At 34.3% G+C, this 20,772-nt stretch overlaps 1 protein-coding gene across 6 annotated transcripts in view; it reads right to left on the bottom strand.

The window, feature by feature from the left end:
• The window catches only part of Trpc4 (transient receptor potential cation channel subfamily C member 4), a 138,410-nt gene that overhangs the window by 34,513 nt on the left and 83,125 nt on the right, over window positions 1-20,772 (bottom strand). For all 6 annotated transcript variants that reach the window (XM_071610785.1, XM_027928796.3, XM_027928798.3 and 3 more), the window contains 2 exons: window positions 15,189-15,525; window positions 1,360-1,499 (listed from right to left, as the gene is read on the bottom strand). In XM_071610785.1, coding sequence (XP_071466886.1) covers window positions 1,360-1,499; window positions 15,189-15,525 — 477 coding nt within the window. The remainder of the gene's footprint in view (window positions 1-1,359; window positions 1,500-15,188; window positions 15,526-20,772) is intronic.

The following is a 20,772-nucleotide window of genomic DNA, read 5'->3' as shown; positions in this document are numbered from 1 at the left end:
AGTATTGTCTGGAAATCTGTTATAAATGCAAATTTGACTCCTGCCTTAATATTCCTAATTTTAAATATGAGGAGGGAGAAAAGGAATCTGTGTATCGTGAGCCCTCCTGGTGATTCTTATGCATCTTGAAGTTTGAGAAGAATTGCTATTGTCATATAGTCCCAGAATATTATGATAACCTGGGGCACCAAAATAAAAACCCATAAACATTAATTTTTAGTAGAAGGAGGTTTAAAATGACTTTATAGATAAGAAATTTTCTTCTGCTGTCTTAATAAACTGCTCAAGGTCATTAGCATCAATGCATACAGGTAAAATTAGGAAAATATGTCCCCACTCTTAAAATAGCTTTCTCTCCATAAAATTAATAGAAATTTACTTTTCTTAGTATGTTGATGAGGTAACATTTGAAGTTTGCCAACTGCTGAAAACTATGAATTTTCTTACTTTGGGCATATTTGATCCTGTCAGATCTGAATATGGCACAAAGACACAGGACACTATTTTAAGACCTAGACTAAATTAATAAGTGTTCACTTACACGTTAGCATTTTCTAGTTCCCATCATTAAATTGCATGCATTATTCATGTAATACCCAATTAGATGCTCTTTGTTGTTTTTTTGAAAACCAATTCATAATCATTTTGAAATAAATTATTTTTTAAAGGAGGAGAAAAGGAAAGAGGCAAACTCAAAGGGAGGAAAGGGGAGATATAATGCTTTGGTATGAAAAAAGTACCTCCAAGTACAAAATAATTCCAATTGTTATTGCAGAACAAAAATGTTTTATGAAAATTATGTGGTTGGCAATAAGATTGATGTACAAAATCTGGGGGAGTAATGAATGTGTGAGACTCCAAGCACTGTCATGTTGAATGGGAAGAGGGGAAAGAAATTATATTCTGCTCTAATTATATCAAACCCTATTAGTTTAAACTGAAATAACAATTTCAATGCTTTGAAAGAGTAATATTTTGATATGTCTATGAAGTTTTATCTATTAGTTATAACTGATAAAAATAGATTTGGTTGAAAAAATTTAAATAGGTATTTGATGTAATATTTCCTTAAAAGTGGAAAGAATTGGAACTAGAGTAGCTACTGGGAGTAATTTTGAGGCATTATGTTATTTAGATGCAAGAAAACTGGATGATAATTTCTAAGGGCTTTTTAAAACGTGTTTTTTTGAGTAAAGATTATGTAATATCTAAGTATTTGAACTCTATTACAATAATGGGCTGATGAATATCACATAAAAACCTTTGGCACATTTTTAACAGAATCAAAAGCAATCAAAATAAAGGCATATCATTAGTTATCAGAACTTATGCTTTACCAACAATGTAAATAACAGTTACCTTTACAAATGCAACAATTTTCAAGGAGATTGTTGCTAAATATAAGGAGTTCATCACAAAATCCATTAGATTCCACCAATCATGGATGTAATCTTGAAGTCCTCCATCCCACATCTGTTTAATTTCTCCCCATATAAAACCTGCAATTATAAAAAGGTTCATTGTGAGTATGATTTTCAATCAAATCACTGGAGAAAGAGATATGCAATTTAGTAATTATAGACTGTGAAGCTGCAAAAGACCAGGTAGTTACATTTGATATAACATTTATTTTTATAGGTAATAATATTGAGTTTCAGACATCTTTTAAGACTTCCAAGACACTAATCTAATTCTAGAAAATGCTGTTAGGTCAGCTTCACTTTCTTTTATCCATTTGACAAATTCATAAAAGTACAGTTTTAATTGAATTGTAATTTCTCTGTAACTATATATTTTTCTTATGGAAGATATAATGACATTTTATTGTAAGCAAATACATTGAGATATATTCTTCTCCTAAGTCAAAATGACTTCAAAATTCACAAAAAAGTATATCTAACAAACACAACTTGTTTAAACAATTAATCAAGGTATCCTTTTGTGCATTTTTATGCATTTAGCACCTTCAAAGATCTGATTCAAGTCTTGGATAAAAGATTATAACGTTCATGTTAGTTTGTCAAAATTATTTAAATCTAGCAATAGCTTCAAAGATATACCTAGAAAAAATATAAATCTCTATCTTTCATTATGGTTATATTTTAATAGAAATATACTTTATATATAATGTATTTTATTTTAAAATGCACTATTTTCTAAGAAATACTTATAAAATATCAATGTAGATTATCATTTTATTTCCATAACCTTATTAAAATATATAATGCTATCTTTGCAACCCAATAATGACAGAAAAATCAAAATATCTAGAACCAAGAAATATTGAAAGATAAATATGGCATTTTAAATATGTTACTATCAGCAAACAATGAAATATCTCTAAGGATAATAATCTGGAATCTAAAAGGTTTAATATTATATTTACCAACAGCTGAAAATATGAGAAAGCTAGAAAGAGTATTGCCCTTACTCTAAAAGCAATAAATCAATCAATCAGATTATCTATAAAAATCATCACTTTCATAAATTCATAAGAGAGGTAAGAAATCATAGGGCATAAACTTTAACAACAACAAAAACAAGCACATTACTACAAAAAGAACCATGTTATGATCCTTTAGCTCAGAGAGTAGAGGGGCTAGATAGAGAGGCACCATACAAGAGAGTCAGAAGAATGCAGCCATATTGTTTAAACTAACTTCTAAAGGCTGCATGCTGGCTCACAAGAGAGAATAGAACCCTGGGGAGAGAGATGCAAGGAGTTTCCTTCTACTGGCATGCTCTTCCATGCAGACCCTACCCACTGCTCAAAAGAAAGATTATAGCCTGGAAGAACACAGCCGCTGCCTCTGTGGAAAGGCATGTAGCTCTCACCAGACACTTCTCTCTTGAAGAGCAAAACGTTTAGCACTATGGCAGAGACAAGAGACAAGAAACTACGGTGGGCCTCAGGTTTACACCAATAACTTTCGAGGTTTCCTATCACCGGGAAAGGGACAGAAAATCCTGTCCTGTACATGCTCTCAAACATCCGACTGCTGTGGAAACAGTGTACGGATCACTGACAATCTCCAACTCCAATGCAGAGAGGACTGCCTTGGTCTACCCTTCCCCATCCATCAGCAGGCTAACACCAGACAGGAAGCAGGAGCTGGCAACCACTGAGGAGGGGCCAGAGTCTGTGTGGAGACTTAGCTTGGAGGCACAGGTTCCCAAGAAAGGTCCAAAGTTGTGGGTGGAGCAGGCACAATGAGAATAACCCTCTCACTGAAGGCAGAAGTGTTACGGCACACTGACTGCAGTCAAATCAAAAGCCAGTGTCAGCTCAGCAACTGACTCTCTTGTCCCAAACGTCTCCAATGATGTTCAACAGAAGGAAAATGTGCATTTTCAGGCATTAAGTGCTACAGAAGTACATTTGACAAACATTTTATAAAATTAACATCCATCCATTCATGACTAAAACGTTTGAGCGAAACATGAGTAGAAGGGAAATTTATCAACCCGATTAAGGAAATTTATGAAAATCCACAACTACCGGCAGACTGGCTTACTCTTTAAGGGGTGTGGGAATAAATAATTCAGGCTTTGCAAATAATGAATGGGCATGGCTGTGTTCCAGTGAAACGAGAAAAAACGCAATGAGGCCAGATACACCTTGCTGGGCCATAGTTTTCTAGCCCTTATCGTGGTGATTTCATGACTGTATATGTCAATATTTTATATGTTTGCACGTACACAATTACCATGATAGTGCTATAACTTAATTTGAATGAATGCAGTGAAAATTATGAGTCTGATGTTGATGAATATATATTAAGATAGATACAAATAAACAAAAATGATAAATATTATAATATACTAACTACAGGTAATATCTGTTACTATACTTATGTTTTACATTTTCTGCATGTTTGAAAAATATAGAAGCACTAAAGTTTCTGAATAGCTCAAGCAAACCTGAGCAAAAAGAACAATGCTGAAGACATTACAATACCTGATTTTAAAATGTACTATAGAACAATTGTAATAAAAACAACAAAGTGTTGGTATAAAAATAAACACATAGATTAATAGAATAGATAGAATATACAGAAGCAAATTCACACATAAATAACCATTTGATTCCCCACAAAGGAGCCAAAAGCATACTTTGGAGAAAAGGCAGCCTCTTCAATGCTGGGTAAACTTCCATCTGTAGAGGATTGAAACTAGACCCCTATCTCTCACCTGTATATGAAAATAAACTCAAAATGGATCGAACACCTTAATGTAAGACCAGAAACTTTGAAACTACTACAGGAAAGCATCAAGAAAACACTTGAAGATATTGGTATAGGCAACAATTTTATATACAGGACTCCAATAGTTTTAATAGCAATAATTAGCAAATTTTTCTAATGCAAATGGAATCATATCAACTTAAAAAGTTTCTGCACAGTCAAGGAAACCATCAATAAAGTGAAGAGACAGTGATAGGATGAGAGAAAAATCTTTGCTGGCTATTCATCTGACAAAGGGTAAATATCCAGAATATATACAGAATTCAAAAATTAACACATAAGAGGAAGTAAGCCAATCAATAAAGGGCAAATTGGCTGAATAGACACTTCTCAAAACAAGTACAAATGGCCAATAAACATATGATAAAATCCTCAATATCCTTAGCCATCAGGGAAATGCAATATTAAATTTTAAGTTACAATTAAATTTATAACCCAAATAAGAATTGATTTCAGGTGAATGAAGTATAGCGTTCTATGTTAAAGTCTGCTGTAGACCACTGCTTTGTTCTAGATCAGGCATTTTATATCCTAACTCTTCCTTTGAGTCTCCTTTCATAAATAAAGATCTCATGAGAGGTCACCCAAGATAGGGAAATGATTACAAGGGTGATAATATTCTTCACCTCTATATCAAAGGAAGCAGTACATCAGAATGGAACATGATTCATGCACTGATTTTTAGAGCTGGTGGGAAACCAAATTTATTTTATCCAGTGAGAAAAATTGCTTGGCACACAAGGAAACATTCCCCTCTCCTACATCTGAAGTGCCTTTTCCTACTCTTCTGAGTATAGTCTCAGAATCCAGCAGATACCCACAGTTTATAGAAGAAAATTAAGGCCAAGAAAAACCTGAATTGAATCTGAATTGCCTAAGTAAATTAGAATTATACAACATTTTCTTGTTCTTGAAATGTTACAATGTAGCTATATTATTTTGTCTTGCTTGAAATTTTGCCAATTCATATAGGTAAGAAGGTGTGAGGTATGTGTGTGTGGTTGTAGACTGGACAAATGCATTTTGAGTTTATGTTCAGCAGAAGGTCACAGTGATTAGAACTGGACTGTATCAGGTGAGGGAGGTGCCAGGGTCAAATGAACCAGCAACCAGCTTTATTGAACCTTAGCCAAGCAGTCTAATCTCTCCAGGTCTCATTATCACTCTTCGAAGAGAAGTTTATATGACTTCCAGAAAATAGGATTCTGCCCCAGTCATATAAATTGCCAGGCATTGCTTCTTCCTGTTTATGGCATCAGAATTTTACTAAAATTGGTCAGCAACATATCTTCCATGAGAGATTAAAACACTGTCCTCTACAAGAAGACAGATTTATCTGCTCTTATTGCCCCAGAAAGGCAGAAGTTGAATTTTTGATATGAAGTTGGATTTTTTTTAACTTCTGGCCCAAAATTTAAAAAACAATCTCTTGGTGATTAGAGTTGCTCTAAACCTGGAATAGAGGTAGAGAAATCTAATCCAGATCCTAGAATATCTTCCGTTAGTTGTATGTCAAAGAAATTCTGGCAATGAGGGGAACCTCTCTATGTAATCTCTAACATTCTGAAGCATTTGTGATTTAGTTGTTTTACAAATTTGTATGTATCATAAAATAAAATATATTCTAAAGTACCTGCTAATCAATAGGAGCATTTATGGTAAATGCTCCTTACAAATATATTGTATTATCACTCTACCTACTTCTACCAAACTGGAAATCCACATGTGAACTTACAACACCAAATAACTAACTTCAAATATTTTGTAAAGCACTCTGTAAAGGAAAAAATATATTATGGGCCAAATTGATGTAGAGGGCAAAAGAGAGACACCGGAAAGGAGTTTTAAAGAAGCAGTTATAGTATCAGCCTAAAATGATATTTTAACTTGAGAGTTCCAAATAACTGAGAAAACTCTGTTCTGATGAGGTGGATTCTAGGAAATGACACTTCAATTGAGCATTTAGATTGGATGATCTCTAGGTTTTTTTTTTTTTAAGAAAACTAACAACAAACACAATTGAATTATGATATAGTACAGTTTGTTTTCTGTAGTCCAAGGAGGAGACATTAAATATGACTTTCCTGACCGCCCCAAATCTTACCTCACTCCTGATCTTTGAAAGACACAAAACTGAGAAAAACAGGTATCCTGATGAAACTGAGAACTCACTGCCGTCACTTTTTTCTGAACTTGAGCTATAGATAAGACTGCCACTTGATGCTTGAACTTGAGCTATAGATAAGACTGATGGTTTGCAATCTTTATTTTTAAACACCATCTTGCAGTACCAGCTCATATAGCTGTTATTATACCTGTCTGATGGCTATTGATTTCTGTCTGCTATGAGCATGTTAGTGAAATGCCAAATTTCATTTCTTCTGGTGATAATCACAAAATTTTGGAAGAAATAAGCCATTAGAAAAATGGATGATGCTATAAACTAACTGAAAAATGCATCCAGATGAGTAAACTATTCATGGCAACTAAAAAGCCTAAAGAGAACAAAGCTTGAGGGAGATGCTGTCACAAAATGTTTGTCCTGTTCCCACAACGGGAACATTTCAAAATAGTTCTTTGCTGTTTATAAACAGATGACATGATTTCTCAGAGTTGTGGTGGAGTCTTAATTATGTGCATTGATGTTAAGGCTGTGGGGACCAATGAAGGAAAGATCATAGTGCAAATGAGTCAGAGAACTTCTTTTTACAAAATATTTGTGGATGCCTGGAAGTGTTTGCTGTTCCCCCCCCCCCCTTTTTTTTAATCTTTCCCATAATTTTTTCACTTAGGGCTGTATGAGTGTTCTATTATTTCCTGTCCTGTAAAGCTGGCTGTGAGGATTAGATGGAATAGGCAGTTCATTTAACAGCTCCAATTTCAAGTGAAAGATATGTAATTCTGCAAACAGGGCTCTTGTCTTACCTTCTCCTGCTCTTGGTACTTAAACAAATAGTAAACAGCCACCTCAAACAAAGAGCAAGTCACCTTCCCACCCATGGCCAACTCCAAAGGGCCTGTTATTCAAGCCCCCAAATTGTCAGGGATCTGACCTTGGAAGACTCCTTATAGAAAACTGAGTTTCATGCTGAGGCATCAAATCAATGAAGATAAAAAAGAACACAAAGAATCCGTCTCCCTCTGCTGGAATTTTGCTTTGTTTTGTTTTTCAAATCATGGAATAAAACAGTAGTCTCTAGTCAGAATCCTGCTTCTACTCAAGAAGAAATCTCAATACTGTTAAGTTGTTTTACTTGATAGAGACTCACATTGTATGTAGTACTAACACTAAGTTAAGGGGAAGCTCCTGTGGTCTCAGCATCACACTTAAAAACTAAACAAAGATGAAGAAAAGAGACTCACTCTCCATTGTTTTGAGGACAGCTTACAGACAATTATAGCCAACCTTTCCCATCTGAGGTTACTAGAGATACTGGGATTATATCTATTAGCAGCCACCCACCCCTTCATGCTCAATGTCTCCATAGGGAAAGAAGTAGGAAAGCAGATAGCAAGAGAGCCATGGGGTCAGAAAAGTACAGTTTTTGCACTATGAGGGATCAACACCAGAGAGAAAAGGAGGTGATTACTCACCACTGCTACTGATTCCTTAATTCAAGCAAAGGAGACTCCAAGAATATCCTACATATTTAGAGATTTCAACAAAGAGAAAATAGCATCTTACTCTCTTCTGGGGTGTCTACTTGGGTAATTGGCTTGGTTCTCTCTTCCTGGATCTAGACCATAAGAAAAGATCGAGGAGCAGTGGGGTCCAGCAGCAGAGCATTTGAACCTCTTGTCATTTGATGTGGCAAGGTTCCTTGATATTTGAGTCAGTGCATGTTAGAGGAGAAGTCTGAGTGTGAGCCAACTCTCCAGTAATCAGGAGGAACATTTTAGGGTTCCAGAACCCCAATAGGAATGGATTTCTCTTTATAGGAGCTGAGGGACTGAAAGATGTCAGAGTTGAATCTCTGATTCAAGAATCATGAGGTGTGGAGGCAAGATAGGGCCTTCTACAGATCATTCATCCAGCTGAGGAGAGTCAGTATGTCAAAGCCTGACATTCAGGCTACTCAGTAATTCCCAGAAGTGTAGGGCACTCAAGAAAAATATCTGTGACCAGAGTACCATTGAAGTCATGGAGATGTTTAACTTCTCCTGTCATCCCTCTTCACTAAAACCCTGGGAATGGAGAGAACCTCCGTATCTCTCCTTCCATCCCAGTGTTGGAGAATGAGAAAAGATGGGCAATCTAGGTTCTTTAAGCAATGGGCTTAGACTTTGCTGCAAAGAGATAATCTTTAAACTGATTTGAACTATGCTGGGCCAGCTTTTAAATAGCTCAGTTTAAGGAAATCGTTATCTAATCGCGATATCATTAAAGAACAGGGAAAATATATTAGATTATAGGTTAACAGAGGAGAATGGTTGGAAGGAGTAAAACCATTTCATGTTCAGTTGTTAATGAATTAGATCTTCTTAGTAAAACTAGCTAATGAGTATGAAATTTGCATAAAAATTGACTTCTAGAATTGTTTCTCAATCTTAAATGTTTAAGTACCTCTGCAATTTCTGAATCAACCAACCAAGATAATCATTCAAAATCTTAGTTTCTCATAAGAATCCTCAGTTATTATGATTTTAATAAGCAGACCATACTCAAAGAGTCATCAACTTAATGGGGCAGTGAATGTTTAAATATTCTAAGTTTGAAGACTTCTAAAAACTTTTGAACCACTGTGGCTTTAACATCATTATTTTAACAGAGAAAAAAAAATGTAGGGAGACACAATCAGGGAAATACATATTTTCAAAGTTGACTAAGAAAGGATGCTATGTTAGTTTTAGATTATTATTAGAATGTAGAACTTGAGCATTCTGGATTATCTGATAACTTCTGACCTAAATACAGTTACTTAAAAATCAAGTGGGAACTTTCTATTACTGTGGTGGCATTCTTTTTATAGGATTTCTGTTTAATTTAAAATTTCCCAAGAAAATTAAAGGGTTGGATACTTGTGTAGATGGGAAAATAATGAACAAACATTTCTCCAAGTTTTTGCTTATGTCACCTTTTCAATGAGTAACAATAGCTGTTAATATACATTTTCAAATTGATGAATACTAGTTTTTCACTGTGAAGATTACCACTCTCCACTTATTATAAACTTCTGAATATTTTAAAGACAAATATGAACAATATATATTTATCTCTTTTCGATTTCCTGAATACCCCTTACAGACACACACATACATACACTAATAAAACACTAAAACATTAATAATATCATTGGAAGCAAGGAAATTCAAACTTAAGTGTCAGCAACCAACACATGGGAACCAAAAAGGAAACACCTCAAGGTCATATCAGAGGACTTCTTTCTTTATTTCTTGGTGTAGCTTGTTCCTTTCAGTGTTAGCCACACACACTGTGTTTTAGACCAGAGGTTAGTAGTGATGACCCAGAGGGGATATGAAGGTAGTGGTAGTGATAATTGTGGTGCTGGTAAATGTGATATTCAGTACTAAATTATACCAAATGTGCATGTTAGTGTGTTATATCTTTAATAAATTTACAGACGAATTTAATCTATGCAAAAATATAGGCTGGTAAATGAGACAGAGAAGGGTAAATGTGGACATTTAAGTTTCCAGGCAATTTGTGCCTCTTATAATTCTGCTCTCTCACTTTTGGGGCAGTATTTCTTAGAGAATAAATGGTCTAACTCTGGGTTTGAGTCTAGTGTCTCCCACTTGCTAGCTGCTTAATGCTGCACAAGGGACCTAGCTTTGCAAAGCCTGTTTTCCTCTCTGTGAAATGTTATATTACTATTGTTTAATATGGTTAAGTGGAACAGAGTTACTGAGAAGTTCACAGAAGAACATGAATTTAAATTACTAATCCTTGTGCCTAACCATTTAGGTACCCTTCAAAAGATGAATGGATAATAAAAAAATGTGGTATATACACACAATGAAATATTACTCAGCCATAAAGAATGAAATTATGGCATTTGATGGTAAATGGATGAAACTGGAGACTATTATGCTAAGTGAAATAAACAATTCCCAAAAAACCAAAGGCTAAATGCTGTCTCTGATATATGATTGCTACATACATAAGGAGAAGGGGAAGGGAAGAATAGATTCTGCTACTGTTACTACTGTCACTACAACTTCTATTGTTATTCTAAAGTAATGAAAACTAATCCAAGTGTCCCCCTCCTCTTTCATTGTGACGCTGGTTTTTCTGGTGTCTGATCCTCTTTTCCTATCTTTTCTCCTCTTCCTTCAAACCTCTGAACCATGTTGCTAAATATTTTCTGAGGGTCTGTAGATTCCAGATTTAGTGTATTAGGTTCATATTGCATTGCCACAATCTAAAATAATTCACTTTGTCTCCAATAAGGAAGCCACTTGGCAAATATTAGTAGGTCTACAAAATAGTTTAAATATTTATAAATGATATGTTTTTTGAGATTTTACTGTGTTAGTGTTGAAAACTCCATAAAGATGTCCTTAAGGTATTTTCTTCCACAAGTAGGAATGAGGATTATCTATCATTCTGCAATGATTATCTGATTCCTTTCAAATTTAAAATACTCCTTTTAAATTAATAACCAGATGTTTGGCAGTTGTGTTTTAGACTGTATGTTTCTGCACCTAGTTCACTGAGATTTTTTTTTTTTTTTTTGAGCCCTGCACCAAGTGGGGGAGAGAGGATAGGTCACAGGTTAGTTTCTTATCATTGCAGAAGTATCTGTTCAGTTCTTGAAGGGGCTAGATAATTCAAAGGTGAGGTTGAAAATACGAATCCTTGAAGCCATACGATCTTAATGACTATTTCACAGAAGATGTAAAAATACATGGCTGAGGGTGTAGCTCAGTGATAGAACACAGGCTTAGCCCAGGACCAATACAAATAAAAATGGTCACAAGAAAGGAATAATACACAGGATTTTTTTTTTTTGGTCCCTATGAATGTCTAAATAAGAATTTGATCATCATTTTTCATTCTGCATCTTCATTTGGCAGGCTTTGTTAAAATTTTCAGACTTGTTAATATCAACCCTTTAAAACACAAAACATAAAATACATCATAGAAGTGAGAAGCCAATGTTGCTAAAGAGAAATGGCTAGATAAGTAGGCAAGATGGATAATCTGGGTATTAGGAGCACTTCTTGCTTTATATCTAGAAATTCAATAGATGCTATTTTAACACAGCTTAGATCTGTTCCATCTTTCCCCCAGTTGATCCTTCCTGTCACCCTGCCCAGTGTGCGCAGATTTACCTCCTTTTTATTTGTGGCATGCTTCCAGGCAAACATGTGAAGTCAAGGCACTTCAGCAGCTATTGTGTTTTCTCATGGGAGATTAAACAATTCTGCTTTATTAATATGACCACTCCATTAAAGTTCTTCTTTGATGAAGGATGGAATCAATTTTATAATATTTTTTAGCTAAATAATACATAAGTCTACAGGTGGAAATTTTACACAAATACATACTTTTCGGTGTAGGGAAATAAAGTTATGGCACAAATTTGGTTGCTAAAATGTAGTTACCATGGATTCTAATGAAAAATTCAAAATGGGATCTGGGAAGGCCTGAAAACTAGAACCGAAAGGTATTTTATTTTTTCATATCTCATTCCATTTTATCCCCAGAAATAAACAACCTTTACCTGTGATAAAACTGCTGCTATAATTCCGATGAATTCTCATAGTGAACATTATACATATAACTTGCTTTGTCTAGTTTGAATGTAGATTTTTGTAAAAAGGAATTTCACATATGGGTATTCTATTCACCTCACATCCCTCATATTATATGCTAAAAATAAAACCCTGTATATAGTAAGGGACTTATAAAGATATATTACTCAACATACCACAGTTTCAGTACCCCAATATTGAGCATCAATAAGAAAATAGCATAGAAACATTACCATTGTACTAATGGCAAGATATCTAGATCCATTAGGCTAAGAACAGTTCTTATGGGTGAAACAGCAAAGTGTATAAAATAAAGAAAGTCCCCCCAAAACCATACTTCTTGAAAGAAAGGAATTAGTTTTAAAGGATAAATTTTAAAATTAGAGAAATTTTCTGTCCAAAAAAGTGAAAATGACATAAATATGGAAAGCAATTAAACAAAAGTCTTTCTGTTGGGGTAAAGAAAATGGAGGCATAAAGTTTGGCATTTTTCTTAAAATAAAGTTATCAGAGTTCTGAGAAAAAGCCTCTGAGTTTGAGTAAAAGTTAATTTAGTACCAAAAAAATTTATTACTTTACACAAAATGGTTCACAGAGATGACATGGATTGAAAACCTAAACCAGTTCAAAAAGATGTGGGGAAAACCCATCAACAGAGTTCCAAGCTCTCATTGTGAAAAGTTCACAGTTTGTAGGAGTCATTCAATCTTGTGATTATAAATCTAGGACCTTACAATGGGTGAACCATGAAATGTCCTGTTATAATTGAAACCAGTGACCACCTATATTATCTGAAAGAAGGCCTGAGTAAGAAAATAGATTTGATTCATTCATATAACCATCAAATCAGACTATGCCTTCTTAACTGTCAACCCTTCTGTATAAGATTAAAGTATTTCTAACCCAATGTCTTTATCACCCCTTTCTTCCCTCCCTACAAAGACCAATTTTCTTTCCTTAATAATAGGAGTTCAGCACACAGGATGATAGGAATCAGTGGGACTTTAGATGTCATCCACTCTAAATCTTTCAATATACCTATGAAGACACGGAAAATCCCCAGAGTCTGTGACAGTCCATAATTTCATGATTTCTTAGTGGTAGAGCCTGGTTCACATATTCCAGTCCAGTGCTTTTCCCGTTATAACCGGATCATATAAGCACACTCCTTATAGTTATGGGTCTATTAAAGCACCTAGAATTCAAGGCTTGGCTATGAGGCACTCAACCATTGCCCAAACTTGATGAATAATACAACTATTTGAAAAAATCTGCTTGATATATAAACATTCTTTCTCATGCCCTGTCCTGTAAAAGCAAGATAATCATTCCCATACATATTTTTCTTATTCTAGGAAACAATTTTTCTTCTAAAAACTTCTCAGATAATTGAACTCCCTGTGGTCAGAATATTTTGAGAAAAAAAATGCCTTTAGGAGATATCACTCTGCTACAATTAAAATTTCTACAATTACATCTGTGTCTTATTTAACCATGTAGCTGTGGTTTAGATGTGCTTTCTTTCAGCCATTTTTAAGGAATATTTTATCCCAAATTTTGCATTTAGAAGGCAGCCAATGACATTTTGTAAAATTGTCAATGACTGTTTTAATTGTACAACTTATTCAAAGTTTGAAACACCTATTTTAATATTATTTATCATTTCCTATCATTACGATCATGAATGTATTTGTTTATTACTCACTTCTTCTAGTAAAATTTAAGCCTCATAAAACTAAGGGCTTTATTTTGTTGTTTTCTTTGACATTACAATCATACTGCACTGCATTTATTACAAAGAGAGTCCTTAATACAATTCCATTGATTGGATTAAGACTAGAAATCTGACATCTGCTTGTGCTTTATTGCATCTATAATATTTTTCTAAACGAAATGTTCTGTATTCCTTTTGGGACATTAGGATATTCATATATTCAATGCATATTACCTATAATAGGAAACTTAACCTCCTACATTTTTCTGTAAAAATTGCTTCAAAGAAATTTTCTATGAAGAAAACACATAACAAATATATTCCTCATGTGAGTTACTTAATTTAAGTGGAAAGAGGCAGAGTAGTTTATCTACTCTGTAGATAAACTAGTTTATCTTTAATAAAGTAGTTTATCTTTAATAAACTTTAACTGCAATTTCATAACTATTTTATTCAAAGGGATACTTATAGATGATCTAAAGTTCCATCTAATCTAAATAAGATCACACTTTATGTACTTCAGATTAATTAGAATCTACTCCAAAGTTCACTTGAGGTTTCTCTAATATTTGAATTATGTAAAACATCAAATCTTGTCACTATGAACTTTACTTATTGCCATTAGAGTATCTATAATCTTTCAAATTGAAAAGTGGATATATCTCAGATTCAGACAAGTCTATTTTTTTTCTGGATTTTTCTGTTCAGAAATTCCTCAGAAACTCTAAGGTTAACCCAAATTGATCTTCTGAGAGTGCAAATCATAAAATTTGTTGTACATTTTCTAATGAGATGAATAGGATACCAGAAGTATTTAAACTGATGAGCTAACTTGAGAAAATGTTTCTCTGCTAACCACAATAGGATACAGAAAAGAACAATTAAAATGTAAATTTTAACGATGGCTACAATAACAAGGAGGAAGAAAAACAAGGTTTTCATTAAATAAGATGTTCTACCTTACTATGATTTGAAGAGGATCTAAAATAATTTTCTTTCTATTATGAGAAAACAGAAAGATGGAACATGTTCTATAATTTCATTTTCTGTTACTGTGATTGACAATAGACATTTCAAAGATGACTTAAATGGATTGATTTTATAAAATGGTTGCAGTTCTTTATGTATAGAACCACTCATTCTTTAGAGTGGTTTATACTTATCTTTTAGAAGGTATATGTACTAAGAAAATCAGAATGATTGTACACGGTCAGTGAGGAAAGTTAAAAGCTTTAAAAGACAAACAAACAAGCAAACCCAGAGAATCATTTGTGGAGTATGAAGTCATTAAAATCTGGAATGTTAAAGCTTATGGTTACCTTTCTTTGGGGAGCAGGTCCACCACAGCTTGCAAAATATTTCTTTAGCTTTGGGCGTTAAGTCTTGGAACTACCATGGTCAGAACCTATCTTAAACATACCTATGTGCCAAACATTAATATTATTTTCTGAGCAACACAATTCCATGGCAGTAACACGTTTGTATTATATTTTCTATAGTAACACATTTACCCAGGACCCACGGTAATATCATCCACTCGACGATGGTTGGTGGTGGACCTTGCCTGTTCAAGTCTGACCTGTCGATGTGCTGAGAGGCAAGCAGCAGCAGGAACAAAAAAGTCAAATAGGAGGCTGTGTGGCAGATAAACTTGATAAATGGCTTTCTGATGAACAGTCCAAGTGGGCTTTTAGGAGCTATCAGGTAGCACACAGAGAAGACGGGAAAAAGAAGTCCTATTATGAAACATGTCACCATCTTCACTGCCCAGTGTCTTCTCCTCCAGCCCGGGAACTCATCGTACCAGCGAGATGCAAGGAGTTGTTGGCAATTGGGCTGGGCAACGAACTAAAATAGAGAGAAGGAAAGGAAAAAGGAAACAGAAATCAGTGCTATATATTATGACTTGAATTCATCTGTAAGAACACAGTAATTTTGGGGGATGGAAATTCTGTCTTGAGCATATTTAGAAACATACTTTAACTTAACTTTATATTTAGGCAATTAAAGTGCCTAAAGTCATTTTATGAATAAAGCTCATTTATTGAGTATTTGTTATACCCAAGGCATATTGCTACATGTTTAACAAGACACAACCAATATCAAATTTGAAGGCCATACTTGGGAAAGTGAAATGGACCTAGGAAATAGGAATACACATAAAATATATTGATGAGTGGCCAAAGTATTTGTTTACAGAAATACACATGTACATACAAATAAGAATACTGACATGTATATGCTATAAAATAAAAATGCAAAGGTCACTATTTCTTCAATTAGTTATTTTTTGGTAATGACATTACATTTGATCTTCATTTGAATACATGACATTCTAACTTTTTTTATAATAAACATCTATTACTTTTTCATCAGAAAACCAAGTATACTTTTAATTGTGTCATGTAAATAAGAAAAATATCGATGAAAAATGTTAATCAGCAGAGTGTAAATCATCATAGCTGAATTTGATGGAAACAATCTCTAAATCCAATAAATGACCATGTCCAAACATTTCACAATTATGATATCATTTTATCCTGGCAACATATTTGAGATGTAACATGGTTGTTTCTTTATTTTAAGGATAAGGATACAAGCGTTTATAAGCGGTCTCTAGATTTATCCAAGATTACATATCCAGGTCAGGCATGGTGGCTCAAGCCTGTAATCCCCTCTGCTCGGGAGGCTGAGGCAGAGGATGGTGAGTTCAAAGCCTGTCTCAGCAACATAGCGAGGAGGATCTAAGTAACTAAGTGAGACCCAGTCTCTAAATAAAATACAAAACAGGCTGAAGATATGCTCAGTTGCACCCCTGGATTCAGTCCCCAGTACCAAAAAAAAAAAAAGAAAGTTTACATATCCAGTAATGATGGATGTTTCAATATCTGGTGCAGATTTTTTTTTTTTTTTTTTTTTTTTTTTTTGCATACTACCTTTCTCATTGGGACTGACACAGTAGGCAGAAAAAAAAAAGTGTGGACCAGATATCATTTGTGTGATATGTAACTTTGAATATATGAATTAAGAGGAAGTTAGTTTTCTCCTCCAGGCAGAACGGCCTGGAATTGCTTACCAGTAGGCATATTTGTATAGTGGAAAAGGGAAAAGAAGGAAATTCAAAGCAAGACGTTGAGGGAGATCCACAGCCTGTACTGGTTGGAAAGTGCAGAGTGCCTTCAGGGAATGCCCATTCGTAGGAATTTAAATCCCTTGTGACTCAAGAAAGTTCTCTTGGCATCATAAGAGAGAATCTCTCTATAATAAAACTGCAGGCTGCTCTTTTCATAGTTACTGGCCCTCCCCTGAGTTCTCCTTTTTCTTCTTCATATCTTAACCCTGTGGATCCCCTTTAAGCAAGACTTTGTCCTTTCTATTTCTTGACAATATGGAAGCAAACAATCCCTCACAGACAAAAAGGATGCCTCTTCTGAGCACGAAAGAAGAAATGGGATGCTGAATTAGAAGAACAGTTTAAGAACTGAGGCGTCTAATCATATGGATTAGAGGAATTGGCACCTATGTAACTGTTTCCCTCATCCTATCTTGTGTGCCTACTCATCACGAACATGGTGGGCAAAGCCATGTGACAAAATGAATTGAGTTTATGATAACAGGGTAAGTAAATACAGATAAAATAAAATAAAATAATTTCCTCAAAACCAGGTGAGGACACCACTCTTCATTACCTTATGAGTAATTTATTTGAGTTTCAATTTCCATAGATAGAAAAGTTAAATTTTATAATCAAAAGAATAGCTCTTCTTCAGACCCTACTTGCCTATTTTTTTTCTTTTTCTTTTTATTTATTTATTTTTTCTGGTCAAAGCCAGGCTTTTAAAAATCAAAGTAGAGTTCTTACCATATTTGTGGAGTACTGTCAAAGTGATCTAGATTAACAAGGTCTGTTTCTTTTAAGAGTTATATTTATTTTTTCCCACACAATCTTTCCAATCCTCATTTCATAAACAAATCATCATCTACCATCTTATTATTTTTTTCATTTCCCATGGGGGGAAAATGTTAACAGTATTAGAATTTAGAACAGTGTAAAGTTCTTAATAGAAGAGGGTTAAGTAAACTCCCTTAACATAAGCAGCAGTTGCTATTATCTCTCATTCACGAATTGAAGAAACAATTTACATAGTGTTTACATTGTAGTAGAAATTATAAGTAAAAATCATTTTGTGTAAACAAGAGGATATACACAAATTTTATGACAATATAACTTTTTATATAAGCGTCTTGAGTATTTACTGATTTTGGGATCCTTGGGGGGTCCACCATAGGTGATAAAAATGATTATTTTTATATTTTGAATAATCTAATTTTAATTAATATAATATCACAAAATGAATAATTTATTTTTTCTACAAGGAAATTACATTCAGAAGATAATAACTCAAACATAAGGGGATGTCAATACAATAACTAGATGGGCTACTTGAGTTTTCATAAGCTTTATTAAAAGATAAAAATTTAATAAAGTTTTAATCAGACCTAAGAACATCTTGTCTATAAAATTTGAGAACCATCAAGAAAAGTAATTGATCAAGTTTAGAGTCTGCCTTGCACGAAGTGTCTTGTCCAACAAGTCCTCTGACACTATAGAGTTTAAACAATTATCTTCACACTCATCAAAGATCCTACTGATTTTCCTTGATAGCATAATAAATCTGTATTTCCAAGTTAGAGCTCAAGAAATAGTTCAGTGCATATTGCTAGTGTATCAGACTAGTACACTATGTCTAATGTCTATATCACTAGGAAAGAAGATGATAACTAAATTCCATCTCATAGTGTTGATGAGGCAAGGGCAGGATTAAACGTCTTCAATAATTCCTGGGACTAAATTCAAAATTGTTTGAGTAACTGAGTTGGGCTGAAGAGTTACAAGAAGTTGAAAATAGCAGAGGAAAAAAAAGCAAAAGAAAAAGTAATAAAGAAATGGAGGAGGTAATAGATTCAAGATTGAATGTGTAAAACTAGTGAACTTGACAAGTACACAAAACCCAATTAGGAGATGGGAAAGTTGAGTCAGTAGATAACACACACATTTTTCAAGTCACAAAAGGCAAAAGTTGGCACAAGCTCCACATCCATTCACCAATACCCCTTTGAAGGTGTCTATAAAAAATGCTTTCAAACTCTTATGAAATAGGGGTAAAAAAAAAATGCCCAGTATTTCTAGGTTGCCACCTAGATGCTTTCTTAAAAATGAACAGAAATGTGGAGGCAGGAAATTTTATAGCATTGAGGGAATCGCCATTTGACAATTCTGGTAGGTGAACAATTGATGAGAATGGCAGATGAAAATCAGAGAGGATGGTGTGTTCCAGATCCTGGCCATTCCCCAGTGGGCTTATTCCCCAGTCTCTGATGAGCCACCTGCATTGTCTGTATGGAGGAGTAGCATGTTCAGAAAGGGCACTCCACTCTTAATTGAAGTCTTCCATAGAGATTCCTACTGAAGTTGAATTCTATTCTACTATCTTCCATCAGGGCAAGAATCCAGAAAAGAAAAGCAGACACATGGACATGAACTTTAGGTGCTCTTATGAGATAAAAGTTTATGGTTACTCTTCTTTTTCCCATCCATTTTCATATAATATTCATACTTATTGTTTCTGAGAAAATTAAATTATGTTAGAACTTATAAAATAGGAGATGCATTACATGCTTTCTTTCCACCATCAAAAGATGATACCAGAGAAGAGAGCTCTACCTTTATCCTGCCAATTTACACATATTAGTAATTTAAGTGAAAGATTGTATTTGTTTCAGATGTGATCCTATAAATAGATATATATTTTTTTCAACTCTAGTTTTAAGGTCACAAATAGGATAATTTTCTTTTATGTTCTCTGATTTTTTCCTCCACAAAAATTCTTTCTACCTTCCTGACAACAAATCTCTCTGTATACTATCTTGACAAACAACTTTCTTGGACAAAATAACTGTTATTATAATTATCATTAATTACAATATTCGTTAATTATCTGTTCATTGAAGTTGTATTGAAATTAAGTCACTTGCAATAGACAGAGGAAGAGTTGAGTGTTTTGAACCCATCAGAGTCTACACAGTAACTGATGCCCTCCCTAGATTCCTGTATATGCTCCAACTTATTTGACAATGCGGAGGCAAGCCAAACAGTACAAGGAGGAGCCAGTCTTTGACATCACCTTCACAAAACAGGGAAAAATCGGGACTAAAGTATCTGCTGAAGGGAAATAGGTCTTTGGTGTTGGTTTTTATTCTACCTTGTCTGATCATTACCAGGGCCTACTCATCAAACATCTGGGTGTTTCCTCCCTTCTTGCTGGTCCCTCTATGTACCTTTAATCTAGGTAATTGGTTTCTAACAAGAATAATTGAACAATAAGATTTCCTATTTCCTTATTTTTTAAAAAACAAAATTATGTTCCTAAAAATGAAGGATGTACCATTTCCTCTTGCTCATCATCAAGGGCAGGATTTCCACTTTCCATGAGTACAAGGGTTGCTTGTTCCCATCCTGGTCCATGTGGACTTCCTGAGAGTCTCCTGAGAGAACACATATCCCTATGTGTAAGGATAGACTGAGAAGCATGGGTGGAGGGTGATGTGAAAACAAGAAATAAACTACTGTATATTAGGAAATTAGTTACTGAAATCTTAGATCTATAACCATCAGTAGGAATTCTCCAGGGAACTGCATCTAAAAAAAAATGAGTTCCAACTTACTTGCAATTCACTGATGATTTTCTTTCTTAAGGTAATTCGCTATCCTTTGGATGTGGAAATTATTTAAAAATTTGTTTTAATTAAGTTATACATGATAGTAGGATGCATTTATGCACTTTGATATATCATACATAAATGGGGTATAAATTCTCATTTTTCTGATTGTACATGTAGAATCACATCAGTCATGCAGTCCCATATGTGCATAAGGTTTCATTCTACTATCCTTCCTATCCCCATATCCTATCCCTCCCTTCACTCCCCTCTAACCAATCTAAACTAACTCTATTCTTCCCTTGTGCCCTTGCCCCCTTATTGTGAATTAGCAGCCACATATCAGAGAAAACATTCAGTCTTTGTTTTCTTGGG

This window comes from Marmota flaviventris, chromosome 4 (assembly GCF_047511675.1).
Source record: "Marmota flaviventris isolate mMarFla1 chromosome 4, mMarFla1.hap1, whole genome shotgun sequence".
NCBI lineage: Eukaryota > Metazoa > Chordata > Mammalia > Rodentia > Sciuridae > Marmota > Marmota flaviventris.
This window is presented reverse-complemented; position numbering and strand designations above follow the sequence as displayed.